Consider the following 24,848-nt stretch of genomic DNA (forward strand, 5'->3'; position numbering starts at 1 on the left):
TTAGTATCTATGTTAGTAGTACTATGTAATTAATTTAATCAGTTAATTTCTTTGTAGTCTGTTTGCCCCTGCTAAAAGTTTGTTTGAATGGAAATACGCCAAAAAGATATCTTGCTGCTGTTTTGGAAATGTAAAGTAATTCCTATCTATGATAAAAGGTGGCACTATTTATCTCTAATCCTGTTATAAACTAAAACTTATCCTGTGTCTGCAGATTAATTTTGAAATAAATAGACAAGTATTCTCAAACATTTTATATTGCATAACTTCCAGTCATCACCATTCTTCTAAAAATTAGATTAATTTTTAAAAATAAATAAATAAATAAAAATCATTTAACAACACCAGTTTTCATTTGTTTCAATGCCAGCTGTAATCCTCCCATCCTCTGACTCTTAAATAGGTATGCAGTTATAATGTAGTATTGACATAAGCTTAGTTTCACAGTTCACAATATGAATTAGCTTAGTGTAATTATATACTTGAACATACACAATGAAAAGGCTTTTTAATAATGTTATTTAAAAAAAACAAAAAAAAAAAAAACAGAATTATCCTACAAAGACGAGTTAGAGACTGGATCATATTATTGACATTACATTGTGATAAGTTAGTCTGGCTCCATTGTGTGTGTTCACAATTTTCCGATGTTTTTGTAAACTTGTCTTTCTTATTGAATTATTTTATGGATAATTTATATAAATTCACCCTTCGTTATGGACAGTAAAAGAAAGGAAATGCAAACTATACCTTTTAGTTTTGTTAAGCACAAAACTGAAGGTGAAGGTAAGGGATCATAATATACTAAAAACATAGGAGAAAAGATTAAATTAAGGGGATAAAAATCCCTTATTATTTTACAGCCAGTATGCAAAACTCTAAGATCGAAAACTACGATCTACGAATTTCATGCCAAAGAACTATCGGCGAATTCAAGCGTAAGTGGCCACTTGGTAGTGAAACACCAAGGCAACTCGATGCAAAGGTGGAGCAAGATCCCCCACTATCCTTGATATTTTTTCATAATGTGAAAACAGCTCCTAGTCGATGTAATACTGCTTTACATTATGAGGAGAGGTCACTATCCATACCGGTTTCAACCTTTTTTGAGGTCTCATCAGTGAGTAGGTAGACCTGGATGATATCCAAGTTTAAGTGAAAAGAACTTGCATACCTTCACTATACGAATGCCAGAGTGGTGTTCCCATATATATTATATTATAATTAAGATGAAAAGCCAAATGGCTATATTTTCTGGTGAAGTTAGTTAAATTAAGGATCCAGGTCTACCTACTCACTGATGAGACCTCAAAAAAGGTTGAAACTGGTCTGGGTAGTGACCTCTCCTCATAATGTAAAGCACTATTACATCTCCTAGGAGCTGTGTTTTCACATTATGAGAAAATATCAAGGATAGTGAGGGAGCTTGCTTCACCTTTGCATCAAGTTGCCTTGGTGTTGCACTACCAAGTGGCCACCTATGCTTGGATTCACCAATAATTCTTCGGCATGAAACTCTTAGATCATAGTTTTCGATCTTAGAGTTTCGCATACTGGCTGTAAAATAATAAGGGATTTTTATCCCCTTAATTTAACTAACTTTGCCAGAAAATATAGCCGTTTGGCTTTTCATCTTAATTATAATAGGAGAAAAGAGTTCTGTTATGTCATCATCAATAAAATAATTAACGTGTGCCTTCAAAATAAATGGCTCAAGGAATTCAAGTGGTTGTGCTATGATATGCAGTTTGTTAGATCTTGAATAAGGACCTTTTCATCAAAAGGATCATTCAAGATTTAACAAGAATACAATAATAACCAAGAAATACTTGTACTGTTAGTAAAGAAACATTGTTAATATAGAATATAATTGAATTACCTTAAATTGAAGTACAGGAAAGGAGGAATTTGTCCGTCTAGATAGAAATATTGCTGTTTGAAAACACTAGTAAGAAAAATACTCTGCAAAATGTATGTCAATGCAAACAAAAGTCCAAAGGTTGCGTGTGAGTTAGGATAAGCATAATGCCCAAAGCAATGCCATTCGTGGAAAGCGAATTGAACTTGCATTCCCCGAAAAGAGCACTCTTGAGGAGAAGAGTTGTGACTAAACAACTTAAGGGCCAATAAGAAGACGGCATGAGAAAACTTCTGCAACGAAAAGAGGGTGCAACAAGAGATAATAAATGCAGGTTTTGAACCCCGTTTTTTTCTGTTCCTGTTTTCGTTCTGATACATGATGCTGACCAGCGGAAGGGAATTCTATGGCATCAGATGGCAAGTTTCACCCCATTGCTGACTGGCGAGTATCGGGCGAGATGACGGCTTCCACTGACTTGGCCCATCGGTAGAAGTGCTACCGGAATGAGACAACAGAAGAGGTTCCTCCAGGGAGACGAGCGTTGCGCAGCAGAGTGCAGAAAATAGTTGTATGTGACGAGCGAAGTGACCTCCACGTGGACGCAACCCACTGAAGCAGCATAGTATCTAACAGTGAAGGACGGATAAAGGGGACACGGTAACCTCATGCGGCGGTGGTAGTGTACACAAGAGGGGATAATAGTAACATAGACTTAAAGAAAAACCATGACGTAACAATGCCGCAGCCGACAGGATGTGTTTGTTCCATTAATTGAGAATATTGGATCAATCACAGTGAGTTGGCCTTGGTCTTATGCACAGCAGTTAGGAGATTTTAGAAATGAAATTTGAAAAATAACATTTGTACATCAGTGTGAGCTAAAGTACGTCTCTTCCATCGAGCTCCGAGCTAAACGACTCGGAATTCTTTAGGACTATAAACCCCCAGCAGATTTTTCCTCAGTTTTCCGGAGAGGACATTGATGACTTGAGAACATTTTTTGAATATATAGAAGAGCTTAGAAAGATTGGGCGATGGAGTGACGTCCAGCTACTTATTCTGCTTCACAGTAAGCTGGTTGGAAGAGCAAAAAGGTTCTTTTACTCCTAGCCAATTAGGAAATGAAGATTTCCTTTCACCTTTGAATTACCAAAGGTTAAAGGAAATCCTCATTTCCTAATTTTCAAGGACAAAAAATGTAGGACCTAAACTATGGAAACTTCAAAGAATGGTGCAAAAAGAAAAAGAGCGTGTCCGACTTTCATAACAGGCTGCTTACTCTTGCAAGTACCATGAGTGTGTCTGATGAGGAAAAGCATCATTTAGATTGGGCTGTATTTCAGCACTTCAGAATAGGTTTAAGGCAGGAACTGAGAGAGACAGGTTTTGGGAAGGGCATAACCAGCTTGCAGAGTTCTTACGAAGCAGTGAAGGAAAGAGAGCAGCTGCTTGTGGATATTTGTCCGGCAGCCACTGTTGGACCAGTTAATGTAATTAGGGAGGGTAGACATACTGCTAAGGATCCCAATCCAGGGAAGGAGGGCTTAGAAAGATAAGAGAAACAGAAGATGCAGAGAGGAATTGAGGGGAACAAGACCGAATTAGTATGTAGTGTTGCTGCTATTGCCTGTGATTTTAGCGAGGATCGCTCCTTAGTCAGACAAGAAATAGAGAAGTTACATCAGCCAGTCATGGAGCATCTTGACACTGTTCTTAGTCAATTGACATTAGGCCCTCCGAAGGATCAGGGGAATTTCTCCCTTCACGAAGATAAGATACGATAACTAATATCGTTCATAGAGAGGTTGAAAAGTTGCAACAACTGATGTTAGATAAAATGGACTTCATGATGCAGAAGTTGACAGAACTGTCTGCCAAGTGCAATACGAACTCTCCTTTGTCCTCGGACGGAGAAATTAAGAGGGATTATCGTCGAGAAATTCCTAGGTGCTACAGTTGCAACAAATTGGGCATCTTGCTCATGACTGTTTTGTTACACCATGAAACTCAAGAGGAAGATATCAATCAGAAACAAAGTAACATATTTGTGCTAGGCAATCTGACGAAAGGGGACAACAGAGTCGGGGACAATTCCCTGGAATGACTGTGAATGGAAGAATTTGCAGGAAGGGTTTCAGGGCACTTAATTCCGGTTCCCAAGCCTCCATCATCTCGGAGAAATATTTCAGGGAACTGGAGCCCTACGTAAAAGGAAGAATCAAGCGCCTAAGAAAACCAATCATACTTTTAGGGATATCCCCTTCCACCAATCACGCTACGAAGTCGGTAAGACTGAGAATGGGACTGCCCGATTTTGGCATATATGTGTGGCATAACTTCATAGTCTTACCCAGAACCTCTCTCCCTCATCTAAGGTTGATTCTATGGGAGGATTTTTTAAGAAAGTATGGATTCTCATGCAACTATTCGAGAAAGGGGTTTCTTTCCTTGGGGTGAGATTTACTGTAGCAGATCAAAAATCACAAGCTCAGGATAAAGGAAGCATCCCTCTGAACAAGTCTCAGTGCAATGATGCAGAACTGACTAAAGAATGTGAGAACCATATGGCTAGCACTCAATTGGGATCAGATGACACTTCCTTATCAAAGGAAGGAGAAAATCCAGATGCTGGCAACACTGACGAAATTAAGGTGCAAGAGGGTAATGAAATCACAAGCGAGGGACAAAATACCACATCAGCATAAAAGATAGGACTAAGAGACTACAGCAGAATAGCAAGTGACAAGTATATGTCTCAAGGAAAGCAAGATAAGTATAACAATGCATGTTTGCACATGCCGAGTAATCACTGAAGATCCAGAAAATGAATTCTGACCCAAGCGTGAGTTTAAATTAAGATCTAAGCAAAGTGGAAGAGCCATCTCCAGAGAAGTGAGGAAAAACTTACTAAAAAAATTTTCCTAAAATTTTTTTCTAAAAGGGGGAGGCCTTTGTTAGATCTTGAATAAGGGCCTTTTCATCAAAAGGATCATTCATTCAAGATTTAACAAGAATACAATAATAACCAAGAAATATTTGTACTGTTAGTAAAGAAACAAACTGTTAATAGAGAACATAATTGAATTACCTTAAAATGAAGTACAAGAAAGGAGGAATTTGTCTGTCTTCGCCTGAAGCGAAGGCATTCGTGGAAAGCCAATTGAACTCGCATTCCCCGAAAAGAGTGCTCTTGAGGAGAAGAGTTGTGACTGAACAATTTAAGGGCCAATAAGAAGGTGCCATGAGAAAACTTCTGCAACGAAAAGAGGGTGCAACAAGAGATAATAAATGCAGGTTCACGCTGGTTTCGAGCCCCATTTTTTCTGTTCCTGTTTTCATTCGGACACTCGGTGCTGACCAGTGGAAGGGAATTCTATGGCATCAGATGGCAAATTTCTCCCCGATGCTGACTGGCGAGCTGTATGTGAGATGACGGCATCCACTGACTCGGGTCATCAGTAGAAGCGCTACCAGAATGAGACAACAGAAGGTTCCTCCAGGGAGATGGGCAGTCAGACGATAGTGACCAGCGAGACGATCGTTGCCCAGCAGAGTGCAGTAAAATGGTTGTACGTGATGAGCGAAGTGACCTCCACGTAGACACAACCGACTGAAGCAGTATAGTATCTAACAGTAAAGGACGGATAAAGGGAACACGGTAACCTCATGCGGTAGTGGTAATGAACAGAATTTTCTTATTTTATTAACAATTAGCATTAGAGGAAAAGGGTGAATCAATTTCTAGTTGGAAGAAAAATGAACAATTGCCTAGAGAACTTTTTGAATGACTTATATGCATTGTAACTTGTTAGCTCCATTGGACTGGTAATCGGAGGACTTAAGTTCTTGTGTGAGACCTAATTAATGTGGTAGGGTCTGTGTTAGCATTTGAAGTTAAAATTGTAAACTTGTATTTTCCCATGCAAAGTGTTTTAATTGACCAGAGGATATGAGTTATATGTTCATTAACTAGAGTTCATTTATGATTGTGAGTTGATTTAGTATAGGTATTGTGATAAGCTTTTGATATGTTTAAACCTAATTGTAAACTCATTAGATCTTTAATAAACATGTTTTGCTTGATCATGAGACTAATTTATCACTCATAAAGGTTTGAACCTATGCATAAGGGGAAGGTATAAATAGAATAATTAGAATGGATAGGGCCATGACTGCAAACCGAGATCTCTACAGATGCCATATATATTTAACGAATTTAGGTAGCTGTTAGAACTCTGGGAAAGTTCTCTGAGCAAGAATTCTTCTGTCCTAGGACTCTGACTGGGGCAGCTGGAACAAACAAATTTGTCAGAGTTCGAAAAGGAGATGGCTCCAGAGAGAGATAGACTGGAGATCTCATTCTTAGTTGGCACAAGAGGGGATAATAGTATCATAGATTTAAAGAAAAACCACGACGTAACAAGTTGCATTCAGTAAAGTATAAAAAAAATATCCTGAGACTGCTGATAGAAACTCTAGATTGCTACAAGGTTTTTGAGGCCTTTTTAAAGTGGAGACATTTAGGTTTCACGATGAAATATACCTCTAGCTGCTTTTCAAAGAAAGATAAATTCTGAAATGTTTTGAATATCTGAGGTTCCTTTTTAAAACAGCTTATTATAAAGCTAAATTCCATAAGCCATTTACTGACTTCAAAAATTTATATGACATGAAATTTAAAGAATTTGTCGGTTACTGCTGATGTCTTTAAACAAAAAGTAGTTGGGAAATCAAAGACTCCAGTGAGCCTTCTTGAAGATGTTTAAAATTTCAAGTGAGGTGAAACTCATCCATTATGAGATGCATACATAAAAATGGAAGAAGCATTTTTTTACATAATTTCTCTGCAAAACTCAGCTGCAGTGTATTTTGTTAGATGAAAGAGGGAAATGAAATAGTTCTTTGTGTCTTGGAAGACTAGTAATTGGTTAGCAGATGGTGTAATAAAAGTAGTGTATAATCTGCTGGGTAAAAAACAATGGACTAGTGGCAAAATTAAAGAGACATGCCAGATCTTTCAAATTATTACACATAATTTGAATGTGGATCTTTATCCATTATTAAAGATGTTCTTATTATCTTTAATCATTAAAAGTTAATAATTCTTTCCTTCATAGTTACATAGTGATCAGCATTCATTATTAAAAATTATGGAATCAACTACTGTGTTATAGTAAAACTTCAGTTTAATATAAACCAAAATAATCACTCAACATTTCGACCTTCATATCAAGCTCATCATCTGGAGCATACACATTACCATCTACATGGCATTCTGAAGTCACAGCAATTTGGTCAACTGTTAAGACTACTGGCCTGATCTCTGGCAGAAAAAAAATATCTTACTACATCAGAGCTAAACTTCTGTTATTATCTATTTGGTTACAAATCATTAAGATATATATTAAGATAGAGAGCAACATGCTCTCACATAATTACTCTCATAAATTTGAACAAAACAATGTAGATTATGGGCTGAAATTATTGCTTAGACTTCTAAAGTAAAGGTTAGGTAGAGAACATAAAAAAAGAACATAACTCTTCAAGTTCTCCAGCTAACCCTTACTGTACAATAATTTCAGCCCTAATTAGTTATCATCTATACTGTTTTGTTCTAATTTGTGAAAGTAATTATGAGAGCATGCTTCTCTCTAGCTTAATATATCTCTTAATGATTTGTAACCAAATAGATAATAATAACAACAGGACTGTAGCTTTGATGTGGTAAGGTTTTTGAAGGATGTTAGTTACTTTGCTGAAATTGCAATGGTGGTAAATACACTCACACACTTTACCACAATTCATACTATGGATTGTGGTAAAGTGTGTGTGTGAATGGCACTTCTAGTGAATTATAAACCTAGAGATATGCTGATCATTCAAATATATGCTCCTATAGAACAGAATGAGGAATCAGAAATAGATAACATGTATGATGAAATAGACTGGTGTGTAAAGGAAGCTGGAGGCAAGAAAGATCAAGTTATTTGTGCTATGGATGACTGGAATGCAAAAATTAGATCAGAGAGAATATCTGCATGCACGTGGGTCCATTTGGACTTGGAATTCGGAATGCAAGAGGACAAAACTGATTGATTTCTGTAACAAGCAGCACAGTCTCATTATAACTAACACTTATTTTGAGCAAAAACCAACAGCAAGATACACATGGGAAAGTCCAGATGGAAGATACAAAAATCAGTTAGACTATATCTTGGTCAGTAAACGTTACTTCAATGGAATACGGAACTCAAAGGTGATGCCGAGTGCTGACTGTGGATCTGATCATAGACTGGTCTTAATGAAGATGAATATTCGCTTGAAAACAATAAAAATTAAAAGAAAACAACCCCTAAAATGGGATCTGCAGATGGTACAAAATCTAATAGTTAAATCAAAATTTAATGAAAATGTTTCAGAACTGCTGATTGCACAATTGTAAAATTAAAATGAACCATCTCAGTGGAATAACTACAAGTCACTATCATAACATCTGCTAAACACCACATCAATAAACATGAAAAAAGAAAGAAAAAAAACCATAGATAACACAAGAAGTGATTGACCTTATCGATGAAAGAAGAACATGGAAAAGAGAAGCAAATGAAGAAGAAAGATTAAGATATAAAACATTGGATGAAAGAATCCAAACAGTTATGCAGGAGACTGAAAGAAAATTGGATAAATAGGCAGTGCACTGAGATAGAAGAATTACAAAATAAGAACAAAACCAGAGAAGCATTCCTGAAAGTGAAAGAACTTAATGGAAAAGCAAAACAAACTCAATTTAAAAACATCAAGGACAAAGATGGAAACATAATTGTTTATAATGAAAAGATAAATGAAAGATGGGTGGGATATTTATCAAATCTCTGATGATGAAGAGAACATGATCGATTATCTCTCTTCATCATCAGAGAGAGAGAGAGAACATGATCGATGATCAATTCCACCTTAGATTATGTGCAACAACAGATACCACGCTACCTACAAGAAATGAGATACAACACATAATCAAGAAATTGAAAGAGCCTTAATTGGTGAATTGAGTGAACAACAGAAAGGCTTCAGAAGAGCAATGGGAACTATTAATGCTATCCTGGAACTAAAAATACTAATAGAAAGATCACTTGAAAGAAATAGGAATATATACATATGCTTCATAGACTTTCAGAAGTCCTTCGACCAAGTAAAACATAATAAAATGTTCAATATATTAGATAAATTAGACATAGAAGATCATGTACTTAAGATTATAAAAATGATTTACACCAAACAGAAATTGCAACTGTTGAGCTTTGAGACTTCTGAAGTGAAAATAAAAAGAGGAGTTAGACAAGGTTGTATCCTTTCGCCAAATTTATTTAATATCTATAGTGAGATAGTGATGATAAAGACTGAAAAACAAAAAAATAGGAATTAGTATCAATGGTATAAAATACAACAATCTTAGATATGCTGCTGATACCATTCTAATAGCAGAAAACAGAAACAAATTAATCAAATTACTGCAGCCACTAATCAAAGAAGGTAAAGAGTTTGGATTAGATATAAATGCAAAAAAGACCAAATTTATGAAAAAGAAAACAGATCCGAGCCAGAAATATTCATAAACAATATGAAAATTGAACATACAACAGAATACAAATATTTAGGCACCTACTTTAGTGCAGATGGAAAGCAAGATGAAGAAAGAAAAATAAGAACAGTCATAGCTAAAGATGCCTTCTGGAAAAATAAAGATCTGCTCAGAAGTTCTGTGGGTATCAAGACAAAGAAAAGAATTATAAGAACATTAGCGTGGCCAGTTTTCACATATGGAAATGACACCTGGGTATTCAAGAAGAGAGTAAGACAACAGATAATGGCCTTTGAAATGTGGTGCTATAGGATTGCTCTGAAAATCGCATGGACAGAACACATTACAAATACAGATGTCCTACAGAGAATGAGAACACAGAGATCTTTATTACAGGAAATGATCCTGAGAAAGATGAGATTGGCAGGACATGTACTGAGAGGTTCAGCAGGAAAGAGGATACTAACAGTTTTAGTAGGAAAAATTATGGGAAGAGGATCAAGAGGTAAAAAACAGAGGACATGGTTTGAAGATATAAGATCATGGATAGGATCACATGGCTATGCAGAAACAAAAAGGAAAGCTACCAACAGAGAGAACTGGAAGGACATGGTGCTGCACCCTCTCATTGAGGAAGCTACATGAAGAAGATTTAAGTAGCATTTCTGGAGCCCATGCATTTGAGAGATTCAGAAGTGATTGTCTAATGAGTACTCATTTTGCTAAAAGCGTCCAACCTAGTGCATGTAATATTGAGCTCACTACTGCCTCTTGATGAAGAAACTTGGTTGTGTGAGGAGGAAGTACCAGAGACTGATAAGATGTCAGCATGGATGCTAAAAGAGTGTTCATCTGGAAAGAGTTAAGTGTGAAAAGAGTGTTCAGCTTAAAATCTTCCTTCAGAACAGGAAAGATTTCACAGGAGTAGAAAGCATTAACAATCCCATCGCATAAGGGTAGTGCAAAGATCCAACTGTTGACTTATCTCTGGAGTGGGATGTGAAGATTTAGAAAAGTTAGTAAGAGCTTGCACACAGAAATGGGTTGACAGAGTTTATACTCTGCAGTGAACAGTATGAGTTTACTAAGGGAATAATTTGCTCACATTTTACAATAATGTAATAGTTGAATTACACAACGGGAATACACGCATCATACTTTTAGACTACTGAAGCTTTTGAGAGGATTCAGCATGGAAGGCTGTGACATAAGTTGGAGGATATGGGACTGGATTATAAACTACTGGTTTGATATGAGGATGGCTGACAAACATATCAAAAAGTGGTGTATGGGGCATGTGGTTCTACAAGATTTAAAGTGACTACTGGGCATAGGGATCATTCCTTGTGTTAAGGCTTAAGTGCTAGGAAAAACTCATAAAAGTTTAATGGAGTGAAACAGCACTAGGAAATGATTAAAAATAGTATGTAATGCTTCCAGTATTTCATCTCAGCTGTGCTATCTTTGCTTGTGTTACAAGTCTCATTTTTGTACTCCCTGACAATGTCTCTGTAACTGAGATGAGATATTGGAAGCACTAAATGCTATTTTTAATTGTTTTGCTGTTTCACTCCATTAAACTTTTATCATTAGAGCAGTTCTTGTTCAGTTCAATCTGAACAACTTCTCATGAGGAAAGAATCTAATGTCTGGTGGCCATGGAACCAGATAAGCTTCCATGTAAAAGTTAGCAATGGGGGGGGGGAGATAATGGTGAGCCCGTGACTGTGCCTTCTTTTTGTATGCAGAAAGTATTTTGCCACACAAAATAGCCAGAGGGAATTTGTCCTGTAAAAGAATTGTCATTGATTGGGACATTTATGAAGAGAGCAGAGACATTCATCAGCCACTTAAACAACACAGATGCATACAATTGAGATTGAAAGGCAGAACATACTTCCTTTTCTAGATACATTTGTTACACATCTTTCTTCTGGCAGTCTTTCTTTCACTGTTTACTGGAAGCCTACACATACTGGCCAATATATACACATAAACTCTTACCACCACCCAACACAAAAATTAGGTGTCATTAACATACTAAAAAACAGGGCTTTGAAGATTTGCTCCAATGAACAAGCACTTAAAGATGAATTAAAAGTTTTCAGCTATACCATTTTGGTAGCCGTTTTTCAAAATGGCTACCAAAATGCTATCAACAAAATTGTTCACAAGACTTCACTTAAAAACAAAAATAAACTAGATTCCAATAAAACTGTAGCCATTCCATACATTAAAGGGATACCAGATAAAATAAACAGAATACTACGTTATACCATAGAAATACAACGTTAAAGCCATCTTTAAACCTCTCGCAAAACTAAAGAACTCCTCATCTAAGGTTCCACTTCCTTTGCTGGCCCACCCTAGAGTTTACCATATTCATCGCACCTCTAATTGCCCTATATTAATAAACAAGAACTTAATGCACAATTCCTATCCAGAAAAAAGGAACATAAACAGGACATTAAATATAATAACTACAGTGAAGCTGGCCTTTCTAATCATGCCCTGAACACTTTACATAGAATTGACTGGAAAAGCACGTTGTTTACATTACATCAAAACATGGTATGAACATAAATTTAAGGAAGCCTGTGAGATTCTTTTCACCCACCCTAATCTTAACAATAATGATGGTCTAAAATTCCCAAGAATATGGAAGGCATATATTCTACCCACATAACCTTTCTGCCTAAGGGTTAATTATTATTATTATTATTATTATTATTTGACACCTCCAGGGAGTCCAAAGACTCATCGAGGGAGAGTGTGCCAACAGCATCGAACAATTGTTCCCTTCCAACTACTAACCGCGCTCAAACTTACTTAACTGAGCCATTAGTAGCAGAGGCTCTACCAATCGACCAACCTTTGCCGACGAAATTAAAATAATTATTTCTAACATGGTTGTAGTCTCCAACTGTAGGTAATCCAGGATCTAATATTACAACTCTCATGTTAAATTAGGGCATCAATTTTGCTGTAATAAAACTATATGTGAAATTGTTCTCTGATGTTGTCATAAATAGAATATAGCTTTGATGTAGTTATTTTAATTTTTTTTTTTTTTTTTTTCACTAGAGGTTAGACAGTAGAATAACCATCGATCAGATCGTCTCTTTGGCATACTATGTGAAATGTAATATAGCTTGTCACTGTATATGTATACTCCAGATGATGACCTTAATATGAAGGTCGAAATGTCGGGAAATTAAAATAATTATTTCTAACATGGTTGTAGTCTCCATAATTTGTCTGAAATGAATACTAATCACCATGTAATACTAACTCTAAAGGAAAGGATAACTTCCCACTGAAAGAAGCACTACAAACTAATGGAAGGCCCAATGCCTGAAGAATCATCCCTGAGCTTCACTGATATTGCACAATCCATCCACGGAGTAGCAGTAAAAACTCTGGTAACCAAGACTTCATTTCTTGAAGGAAATGGGTAACACAAACCACTGAAGAACTGATAAAGAAGGTAATGAAATCAAGCAGGAATAATTCAGGAATTAGAACTATATCAAGTTACCTATTAAACCAGAGAAACGTATCATGTAGCTAATTCCTTATGCACCAAGAAAAGGAAGCCCAAAAAACTAAGAATAAAAGCTAAGAATGGCAAAATATCTGAAGACAAAAATGAATTCTTGGCATGAAAGAACCACTTCAAAAAGCTCTTGAATAACTCATCAAGGAACTTCACTATAGACACTTTGCCAGAATTGATAATCCAAAAAGAACCTCCCATTGTGTAACAATCTTACAAGGCAAGAATTTGAAGCTGCACTAAAAACCCAAAAGAACAAGAAAGCATGTTGATTAGATAGTATAATATCAGAGGCTATTAAACAGGGAAAGCAGAGAGCTTTGGAAACAACTGATAAATATCTTTAATATATCTCTAGCTACATCCAAAATTCTAACACAGTGGAGAGAAGGCTTAATAATACCAATAATCCAAAAAAAGGCAATCTAAACAACCCAGAAAATTAGAGGAATCACTACTTTCTACCACACTGAAAATCTATAAACAGGATGTTTCTAAACCAAATTGAACTGAATGTAACACCTCTTCTACTCAAAAATTAAGCAGGTCTCTTGAAAAAACAGGAGCACTATTGAACACATATATTGCCTTAGAAGGGTGATAGAAGGATCAAGAAATAAAAACCTTTACTCTTAAACTTCATAGATTTCTCAAAACTTTTGATTTAATCAATAGAGAAAGGATATTTAAAATTCTCAGTTATTACAGTATACCCATGAAAATAAAGCAATAGCAGAACCGTATCAGAATAATGGAGAGATGACTGAGAGCTTCCTATTTCTACCGGAGTTCTTCTGGGAGAGACTTTTTGGCACCATATCTTTTTATTATTATCTTGATTATATATTTAGACTTACAGGAAATGGATACTTAATAACTCTTGAAGATTTGGCAGGACGTCCACATAAGCAGTCTCTGTTTTAAAGATGCACCTCATAGAACTTAAAGAAAAAGAAGACAATATAAGCAATTAGAAACAATAACAGACATACTCCCACAAGAAAAGGGAAAATGGAAAACTTGCTACTTCAGGTACACTTATCCCTCCAGACACAATTTCAACTGGAGGATACTGCACAGTATCCTACCAGTCAACATAGAAATCCAAAAATGGAGAAAACTTAAAAGTACAAATTGTGCCTTCTGTACTCACAAGAACATCTCTGTTATGAATGCACAGTAGCAACACAAATATGGGCTCACATCAGCCACAACTTCAACATCCTCATGCTGAAGAAGGAACAACAACTATATCTGGAAGACATACCTGGGAAAGGAAGCATGAAAACTCAATTCCTTTACCTACTAATTGAAATTAAATACCACATATGGAAAATTAGAAACATTGTAATCTATCAAAAGCAAAAGAAAACAATAGAAGTTATTAAAAGAAGTTCAAGGGCCTCAATAAAAAATTACAACTAGAGGAAAATTAGGATCATATTCTTTCAGCAAATGATGGAGTTCCCACCTGTATTATGTTGCCAATCTAAAAACAATATCCTAAAACTTCCATCACAGGATTCAAGAAAAATGAGCAAATGGCTCCAGCTCTTTCCTCTTCAAAACCTGGACAGTTCTAAAATCCTTCCATTTGATCTCTTTAGTATTTATTTTCTACTTTTTAGTTTTTTACATATCTCTTCTACTTTTATTTTATTCTTTAATTCATTTTTATTTTTACATCTTGATATAGATGTTGAAACAGAGTTTTATTTTAAGTAGCTATTATTATTATACAGGCATCTCCATGGAGGCTGAAGACTCATCATAGGAGACCCAATCTATCATACCTCTCCTTGAACACATTAACAGAAAAAGCACTCACAACTGACTCAGGCAACCCATTCCACCCGTTCACCACTCTCCAAACAAAAAATCTAGTCCTCACACCTCTACTGACTATACCTTTATTCAAACTTCCAGGGATGACCCTCTGTTCTGGTCTCTCTAGCCAAATGCTGAAACATTTCTCTTGCATCTATCCTATAAAATCCTTTAAGCAACTTAAATGTTTCTATCATATCCTTTTTTTTTTTTCTCCTATTAATCAACTTTTGCAATCTACACACCTTCACTCTATCCTAATAGGGAACATTCCAAAGACCACTCATCTTTGAATCCTCTCCACTGCTTCCTCATCCCCAAGAAACCCAGAGTACCAGACTTGAGTACAGTAATCCAGATGTGGACATATCAAGTCCTTATAAAGAGGAATAACAACTTCCTTATCTCTACTTGTTAATGTGTTCTTCAATAAGCCAAGTAATCTTATGGTCTGCCTTAGCAATATGTCCTCTAAGCTTTAATTCTCTGTCTAACACCACCCCTAAATCTCTAGCTTCATCTATTTTTTTGGAGTACAGTGCTATGAATGTGATACACAGCTTGTAATCTATTAATCCCAAAATATATAACCTTACATTTCTCGACATTAAACTGATACCCATTATCTATTGCCCACACTGACAGCCTATTTAAATCTTCCTGCTAGCTCTCCACATCACCTTGATTAACTATTACTCTATCTAATTTTGCATCATCAGCAAACAACTGAATATTTCCTTTCAGGTCATTTCCTGTATCATTTATATACAAATTAAACAGCAATGGTCCAGTACTGAACCTTGTGGCACACCACTAGTCACCTGTTTTTGCCTCGATTCTGCCCCTCCATATACCACTCTTTTATATATCTGTCCAGCAGCCCACCCTCTTATCCACTTAACCAGTGTCATATCCATCCCCATTTGTTCTAATTTGTGTAGGTATTCTGTCAAATGCCTTAACAAAATCCAGCAAAATTATTGTTTACCCATTTCCTTTATCCAATTCAGCTGTTACTCTATTATAAAAATTGGTAAATTACTATGGCTTGACCAACCCTTCACAAAGCCATGCTGACCCTAATACAGTATCATATTTTTATCTACCCATTTTTGAATTCTCTTTTTACCAATTTTTCTAGTACTTTTATCACCATGCCTGAGATACTGATTGGTCTATAATTTGCTGCTATAGTCTTAGAACCTCCCTTATGCAAAGGAATAATTTTGCCCTCTTTCTCACTCCCTTGGAACTTACCAGAGCTGAGACTTAAATTAAACAGCTTAGTCAAAGGTATTGCCAGTTCCCTTGCACATTTTCACAAAACCCTAGCTGATATCCCATTTAATCACGGCTGTATTTTCATTGAGATTCTACAATATCCTAAGAACCTCCAATTCATCCACCCTCTGTTCCCACATTAGTGTCTGTCACATAGGTTAAAGCAGTAACCTCACTAGGAAGATATATGCTTGCAAAGTGGTCACTCGGTAACTCAACTATTTTATCTGCTTTTGTCTCCTCGTGACCATCATCATTCATTAAGGTTAATCTTCCATAGTTATTCTTCCTTTTACTTGCCACATAATGAAATTACTCTTTGCGATTTTCTTTGGCCTGCTTGACTAAATTCTTCTCATAATCTGATTTTGCCTTCCTTGCCATGCTGGTCATCTTTTTTGCCTGAGCCTTGTACTGTTCATGAGTTTACTGGTCACCTTTCTGTTTATATACCTTCCACAGCATTTTCTTCTTCTGCAGCTCATGATATTACTCATTCATCTAACTCCTACCTGGTTAACCCTCCTTATCTTAGGTACATAGTTTAATACTAGTTCCCCAAATACCCCTTCTTGATAGAATATTCTTCATGTTTTGCAATCTCCCAAGTCGAGACTGTATCATCACTTTCACCAATTGGAGGCAATGTTATCACCTTATGGATTGCTCTTCTGATCCTGCGACCAGGTCCAATACTCTCCCACCCCTAGTTAACTCCATCACATGCTGCCTTAATTATCCATCAGCAGGTGTATAAATTCTATTTCCTTTCTGCCATGTGATCTTTCTTCCTTTCAGTTTATATCTCCATAGTTGAAGTCCCCATAGTGATCACTCGACCTGTACTCATTGTATTAATTTGGCCATGCATATCTTCCAGATCATCTGTGGAACTTCCTGGCCTATAGCAACAACCAACTGTATATTTTGTCTTATTGGTCTTAACATCACACTAGATTGCTTCATATGAACAGCCACCCTTCCGCCTGTCCTATTCTTTTTTGGTTGCAATTCATCTGCTATCATTAGCAGTATTCCTCCCCCATCCTATCTTCTCTGTCTTCCCTGAAAATACTAAACCCTTCACATTCCATCCCCGTAACTACATCATCTGCTGTTAGCCAATTTGCACTAATGCCTATAACTTTTGGAAGTTGCACTCACCAATGCCAAAAACTCCTCCCACTTGTTCCTGATACCTCTGGCATTAATATATAGAAATGGCATTCCTTTATTCTCCACTCACCTTTACTTTCTGATTTCACTACCTTATTCAATATTTTTGCTTGAGAGACTAGATTCCTCACTTGGTCATTCTCACACTCACTCGCTTCATGGGTGCCTTCAGACAAACTCACTTGCTTCCACCCTAATTGCTTAAGTTTCCCATGTCAATGTGCTCGGTGAACAAAGATCTCTCCAGACACCTAACACCAAAACCATTCAGATGCAGTCCATCCTCATTGCATAAATCCTTTCCATCAAACAGAGACCACATATTCACAAATTCTACATCATTCCTTTTGCAAGCTATTTAACTCAAGCAGTAGTTGCATCCATAAATCTGTTACAATGAGTGCTGCTCACCCTTTCATCATGTTGAAATAAAACTGTATTTAGGTAGAGTATAGGAATTGTGCAATCAGTAAGCTTCATGCCATTGAAACCCTGGATACTTATCTCATGATGAAAGACTGACAAATAACATCCAGTGTTGTTCTATTTTATTTTGTTGCACTTTATTTGTTACATTATTTTATTTCTAAGTATTTTGGAAATTCTAGTATAGCAGATATTTTGCTACTCATAAATTATTATTTATTTATTATTATTATTATTTTTTTTAGCATTCTAGATTCTGTTTACCCATATACATCTATTTCCTTTTTATTAAACATGTTCCAGTTCTTTGCTATTAATAGCCGAGTTTAAATGCCTTAAAGCATCTAGTCCCCCCCCCCTCCTTCCACTCCCAGTGGCAAAACTTTCTTCTATAGTATTTTCATTTGTCTTCCCTAAAATGGTTTAAGTAACTGAAATCTTACTTGTTTTTTAGGTTCACAAATAAAAAAATTGTTTTCTTGCATGTTTTTATATGCCTGTATTGCCAATTTCATAATAAATTCATTACAGCATTTCTTTAATTTGGTAATGAATTTTGACTTACAGCTGATTTGCATCTTTATAAAGTTAGCACTATCTGTAATATCTGTTCTATTGACATTAAGTTTAAACTCACATTAATTATTATAGAAGTACAACAGTTATATGTATTGAACTGTTTTTATTATATGTTTTTAGATGCATCCTCAGTTATCTGGTCAGCCTCCAGCTTACATGCCATATAATCCAGGTTACTTACCTGCATACACAGGTAAGAATGTCAGCAATGTTTACAAAGTGATATTAGTATATGTTAAATTATAAGCTGTGTTTTATAAATTATATATCTTAAAAGCTGAGACCTAAATAAGATTTCCATGAAACCTGAGGATCATATTCAGTATCCAGTTAATAGCACTAGATAACTATAAAATATTTGTGTAAATATAAGTCACATAAAAGAATGTCTGAACAGTGTTCAGCCATATGTTGGTTTCTTTAAATATTTTTACATTTGGAGGGAGCGAGGGAGGTAAAAAGCAACTAGCACTGGCCAGAATAATAAATCAGCATAAAACAAAGGAAAATATGCAAAAATGAGCTTAACTCAGATATCAGTATAGTTGATTCTATTGATTATAGTTAATAATAATTTATTATGAATGGACACCTGTATATTGTTACATGCAAAGCCATTTAATAGGTTTGCCAAGCACATTCACCATGTATTGGTTAGTAGAAAAATTTAACAAGTTTTAAACTATGCACTCAACACTGTTTATAACATGCTCATTTTACTTGTGTTCTTGTTTGACATTATTAGTTTATCTTCCAGCCTGCTTGTCTTTTGTTTCAGATATATGCTGCTATAAAAGGTGGTTATGGAGTTGAGGTGGGGACCTCAAAATAGTCACTTGCAATAGTAGATTATTTCACTAGAAATTTTCTCTGATGATAATTGAGAAATTATTTATATATCATGAAATTATAATATTTTACAAATAAAGTGAAAAAGAATGTCATGCTTCATGAGGCCCATAATCCCCTGAGTCCAAAACCTCTGTTCTGGTCTTGTGGGAATTTCATGTCTTTGAAGAAAGTTTAATATTACAATTAAAAATAATAATAATTATTATCACTATTTATATAATTATATATCATAAATATAATTTTAAATTAACTTTTCGTTTCAGTTAAGTCTTTCTAGCAATTAAAGTATTAGGGAAGAGATTTTTATGTAGTATTTGTGAATTGATATAGGTGAAACTTTATTAAGAAAGAAAATGTGTAAGTTCTATTAAATAACACATGTGTTGACTGCTGCTTATGAAGTATAATATTAACTGGAATTTTATTTCATAGTCGACATTTACCATCTATATTGAGGTCATTTTCCAGTGTAGTGTGTGTGTGTGTGTGTGTTTTTGCTTTGAACATGTATGACACACGGTGCATCATGTTCTGTTCTTGCAAAACATGATCCACCATGTGTTATATATACTCACTCCAACAAAAAAAAAAAAACCGTGATATCCAGAATTTCAGCTGCCTCTGACCTTGGCCTTTTATATCAAATGACATGCCCAGCAAAAAATGTCCTGCAGGAATTTGGCTTCAGTTTATAACATTCTTATAGGAAAATGCTTTGTGATATGCTGATTCAGAATTTTCACATTTTTCTACTTATTTTTGCAGTTACTTGAAATTTTTTATAAGTGCATCCCATAAGGAAGTATTTGTAGTTCTCATAGTAGAGATACAATTCACAATTTCTGCATCCATACTACTAACAAACAGTCAACATTGAAGTGATTCAGTATCCATTGTTCTTAGGCTTAAGAATGATGAAAATGGGTCCTTCCAAAGGAGAAAGTACTTCCTCCTATAGTGAATCTTGCCATCCACAGCTTTGTGGGTGTTGCAGTTCAGGACTGCTTTTTGTGTCACTTACTGAAACTGTTAGTAGTAATCCTCAGTTATGTACTTCGGGAATGTTGCTCTTGTGCTTGGAGGCAGAGCTGGAGATGGTCTTGCTTGTGGTGGAGTGGCTGTTCTCATGGGCAGTTGTGCTCCTTTCTGTCATGTCCAAGCTGGACATGACAGAAAGTCGGATTTCTTGTTGCAGTGTGCTCAATATATTTGCTACTGAGTGTCATGTTGCACTTGTTATCTCAGTCCATGCTCCTGGTGGGCGACTTTAGTGGACTTAGTGCTCTGTGGGGTGCTTCTGGCATGAGTAAATGAGATCATGTCATTTAGCAAATGCTGGACAACCCTTGTTAACAGCAGAGTGAATACCTTCTTCCATGTGCCTACGTGCTCTTGTTCTGCATTCTTCTCTCCTGCCATTTTTCCACTGTTAGTGTGAGATTTTGAAGGGGACGTGTGGAAGCAGTCATTTCCCCATTGTTAGCACTGTATTTTCACAGGAGCCATGTCCTCCTGCATGGATGCCCTTGTGGGGAGGGATGGACTGGGCTAGCTGGAATACATTTTCCAGTCTTGTGGAATTCGTTGATGAAGCTGTTGGTCTGACACCTGTCAATGGGGCAGTGGGAGAGTGTGCTCTGGTGGTTTAGCCCTGTACATCGTCAGGGTGTCCAAATGGCTACCAGTGCTTTTCACACATTGCCCATTCAAAGTCTTTATGTTGAATCAAGTGAGTCCTCTCTGTCACTTAGACGATGATTGCTTCTTGGTTATGCTCTAAAAATAGTCCTGGATCATCCTACATGTACTGGTGTCTTTTTTCTGTGTTTGGAGGTCCATTTTCACACTTGTCAGACTTTTCATACTTTTAGTATACATGTTGAAGAGGCTCTGGAGGCTGTTGGTATGGGTGTTGACAGCATTGCCTGTACTGAACAAAGCAGCATTCTTCCACAGCTGGCTTGCGCTGCACCTTCAGGCTTTCACTTTGTCAGCTGTGGAGATCTTATGCACCATTCATTCTCTGCCTTCAGGTGTTTGCTGAATCGGTTTGTGATTAGAGATCTCTGTTGGCTGCACTGCTGTGTTTTCTAGCATTACCATCTTCAAATTAAAGATGCCAAGAAATTATATTCTTGGTTTCATCCTTTATCCAAGTTTGGATAAAGAGTTCCTTGCCATTTGATTCATGCTTGTGCATGTAAGGGAGGACTCCTACTAAAAGTGTGATTTGTGCAGGCTGTTTGAGTTCTTTGTGGGCTGTCTTCTTGCCAGTGTATAGTCTATATCTGGTGCTTGGTGAGGTGTTGTGGCTTTTCTTCAGGATAGTGATCCTTAATTTTGATGTTTGGTTGTGTTTATGCCCAGCCACATTAGAGTTGAGGGAGGTCACATCACGGATGTAGCTGCTGGATCAGCGTGTGCTTTTTTGACGTTCTGTTTCATGGTGCCATGCACTGACTGCACAGAGTTTGTGAAATCAAGATTGATTTGTCAGTACTACCTGCAGACTCCTGCAGGTAGTGCTGACAAACAGATTGCATAGGATTTGGACTGAAGTTGGGCATTGGCAGTCTGGTCAACGTAATAGAGGAGATGGGTTGTTCTTGCTGAGCTCTGCATGGGTCACAGTCATCTTACGCATTCTTGTTTGCTGAGGGCTGGTAATCTGTCTGAGGTTTGACATCTCTTTTTTACTTGTCTGGCTGAGCCCTGTACATTCGGGTACATGTTGTCAGAATTGGACAGGTTGCACGACATTTTAAAATTTTTACAAAGAATTGGTTTATTCAAACATGTTTATATGTAGATGCTAAACCTTCTACATGCATTTTGTATATTCATTTTTCTTATAACTGTTTATTAATGCCTTGTATGCATAACTATTTTTTATGCTTTGTATTCTTGGCTATTTATTGGTACCTTGTATAGATTACTGTTTATTAATACCTTTTAATATATAGATGCTCTATATTTTGTACATATACTTCATCACTTCTTATAGCCACTTATTTGAGCCTTGCGTAAATGGCTATTGGTACCTTTATTCTGCAGATACTTGGCACTTTGTACATACATTTTGTTTTCTTCACTGGTTTGTCTCCGTATAACTGTTTATTTGAATCCCTGTGTGTGCTGCTATAACCTGTTATGGCACAGTATGACCTTTGCTGTCCTTGCACCATAAAATCACAAATCAGTCAATCAGTTATATAAGGGACAGATATGTCTGCTCTCTGGCAGTTCTGTGGAACTGTTTCCAGCATATACCACTTATAGATGAACTGGATGCTTGATGAATCCGGTTGCCTTACTTTGATCTTTTGAAGTGGCTGTTGCATTGAATGAGGAACATTTTATTTTGTTGAGAAAATATTTTCTATCTTCAAGATCTGTTCCTTCAAGACTCTTACATTTTGATTTTTTTAAAACATAATATCAGCCCACTTACACTGTTTGTTTAGCAAATCTATAGAGTCCATTCCCAAGATTTATTTTAGTTGATAAATTATACTTTATGGAAATTATTGTTTAATTCTTTATCAAGATAAATAGTTTGTATGTATGAGAGAGATAGAGAGTTATCGTCATAGCTGAGCTACTTTTTGACTTTCACATCATCTGCCTCAGTATCTCACAACAAGCAACCTTACTTTCAGATGTATATATTGATACATAAGAAAAATTCACTACCCAGACCTGGTTTTGACCTTTATTGTCATTAGGAGCTAGACCCAGAAGGATACCAAGGTTGAATCAGTGCAGAAGTCATGTTTTATATGAACATATAGTAAAATAGTGCATCACCACAGTATTAAAAAAAAAAAAAAAAAAAAAAAAAAAAAATCAGCTAACGCCTTTTTATTCCCGTATAGGGAGTAAATGAGGCACTTCAATCTCCACTGGCAGCCAGTCAGTGATAGCTGGCCCAAGGCTATCACTAATTAATCAGTATTCAGTGAAGAAGGCAGCTAGCAAGTGCCGCCATCTCATGGTCCCTAACATAATATCTTTAATGTCTGAAAATAGTGTGGGTTCGATGGTTGATTTTCTTGGGTTTACGGGATGAAAAACCTGAGTTTCCAGGAGAAAAAACCCGCTTGCCTGTGCCAGAGATCGACTAACTCGGGAACCAGTTGAAAAAAAGGCTTAGAAAAATGTTCCTACAGTCAGTGACTAGATTCAAACTTATAAGTCTTCCTTCATGCTGTCAAGCATCGTAGAGTGCAACCACCACTTCTACTGAGCTACACAGATCCCACGGATTAGAAATAGTTGTGGGAAATTCTTTCACCTTCTTACAGAGTAAATTATACTTGACAAGAAATTATATTCCTTTTTAATATATTTTATATTCTTTTTTATCCAAGGATGATGTACGCAAAATTCATATATATATATCTCCAATTAGTGAGTTGTGCATTATGAGATACTGACTCAGTTGATGTGGAGCCAGCAACTTTTAATAAAACTTAGTTGTGAAGATACATTATACATAAACTTTGTTTGCTTACATGTTTGTGTTTTTTTTTTTGTTATAAAAAAAGCCTTGTATAGCTTCAAGAATTTAAAGCTTGTATAGCTTTTAAATTCTCATGTCCATGGTGGGACTAGAATCCATGACCTGTTGGATGGAGAGGGGGATGTGCTATCCACTCAGCCAACCATATTCTTGTTAATCCTGGCAAAGGATTAACAAGAATATAATTTCTTAACAGATGTAATTTTCTCTCTAACCAGGTAACAAACTTTCTACGGTTTTATATAGTGGATGGTTTGCTATAGTGAATTTCCTTGGGAATAGTATTGTGCTTTATGGATTGGGGGGGGGGGGGGAGAATTTTTTTTAGTGGTTCATCATATTAGTGTTTAGTGGAGAAAACAAATGCCTAAACCTGATTAGACCATGAGCTAATATTTTGCCTTGGTGATCAAGATGAAACTGACCTTATACATCTTCTCTTTTGTCTGGGTATTGACCCTACCCAGACCCGTAAACCTCAGTATATGCATTTTCGATCAGTGCGAGTTTTGATTAACATAGTCACAAACAGTTATACCATTCTTATAGATGTGTCACCTAAAATTTCAAATAGTGTGGACAGTTAAGAAAAGGAAAAAAAAAGCGGCACCAGAAAACTTCTGGTGTCTCTTTTTTAAATTGAGGCACAATCTGGTCTGTAAACAGTGTTACCAGATTGTGCCTCTACCATGATATTATGCTACTAACCAAAGTTTTGCTTAGGCAACCATCCAAGGCATGTCAAAGCAGTGTCTTCCCGTTACTGTATTTCACACTAAGTAATAATTAATATGCAATAGTTCACCATGCCCAAAAGAAAAAAATGATATGTCAGTAAAATCTGATAAGAAGAAATGTAAAGTTATTACTTTGGATATGATGTTATGAAACTTGGCATTATTAAACAGTTTGATAATGATCAAAGCAAGGCAAGCATTGATGCTAGGCCTCAACGAGTCTACAGTATGACTAATTTTGTCCAAATCTAAGTTGATTCAACATTTTAGTATGCAGTGCACTATCAACAGAAGTCCTATTTTGGTTGAAATGGAGAATCTTTTTAATAACTTGGCCAGAAGATTGCAATAAAATCTGATTCCATTTGGTACCAACAACAAAATGGTGAAAGCACTTGGTGTTTTCATCACTGAAAGAAAACAGATTCAAAAAGGATACCTCAAGATTTTCT

At 36.2% G+C, this 24,848-nt stretch overlaps 1 protein-coding gene across 2 annotated transcripts in view; it reads left to right on the forward strand.

Annotated features, from left to right (window-relative positions):
- The window catches only part of LOC150093407 (pleckstrin homology domain-containing family B member 2-like), a 222,213-nt gene that overhangs the window by 84,564 nt on the left and 112,801 nt on the right, over nucleotides 1-24,848 (forward strand). For both annotated transcript variants that reach the window (XM_090413438.1, XM_090413437.1), the window contains exon 6: nucleotides 18,406-18,478. In XM_090413438.1, coding sequence (XP_090269564.1) covers nucleotides 18,406-18,478 — 73 coding nt within the window. The remainder of the gene's footprint in view (nucleotides 1-18,405; nucleotides 18,479-24,848) is intronic.

The sequence above is a fragment of the Typopeltis vanoorti genome, chromosome 24 (genome assembly GCF_054136105.1).
Source record: "Typopeltis vanoorti isolate ZY-2024b chromosome 24, IOZ_Tvanoo_1.0, whole genome shotgun sequence".
NCBI lineage: Eukaryota > Metazoa > Arthropoda > Arachnida > Uropygi > Thelyphonidae > Typopeltis > Typopeltis vanoorti.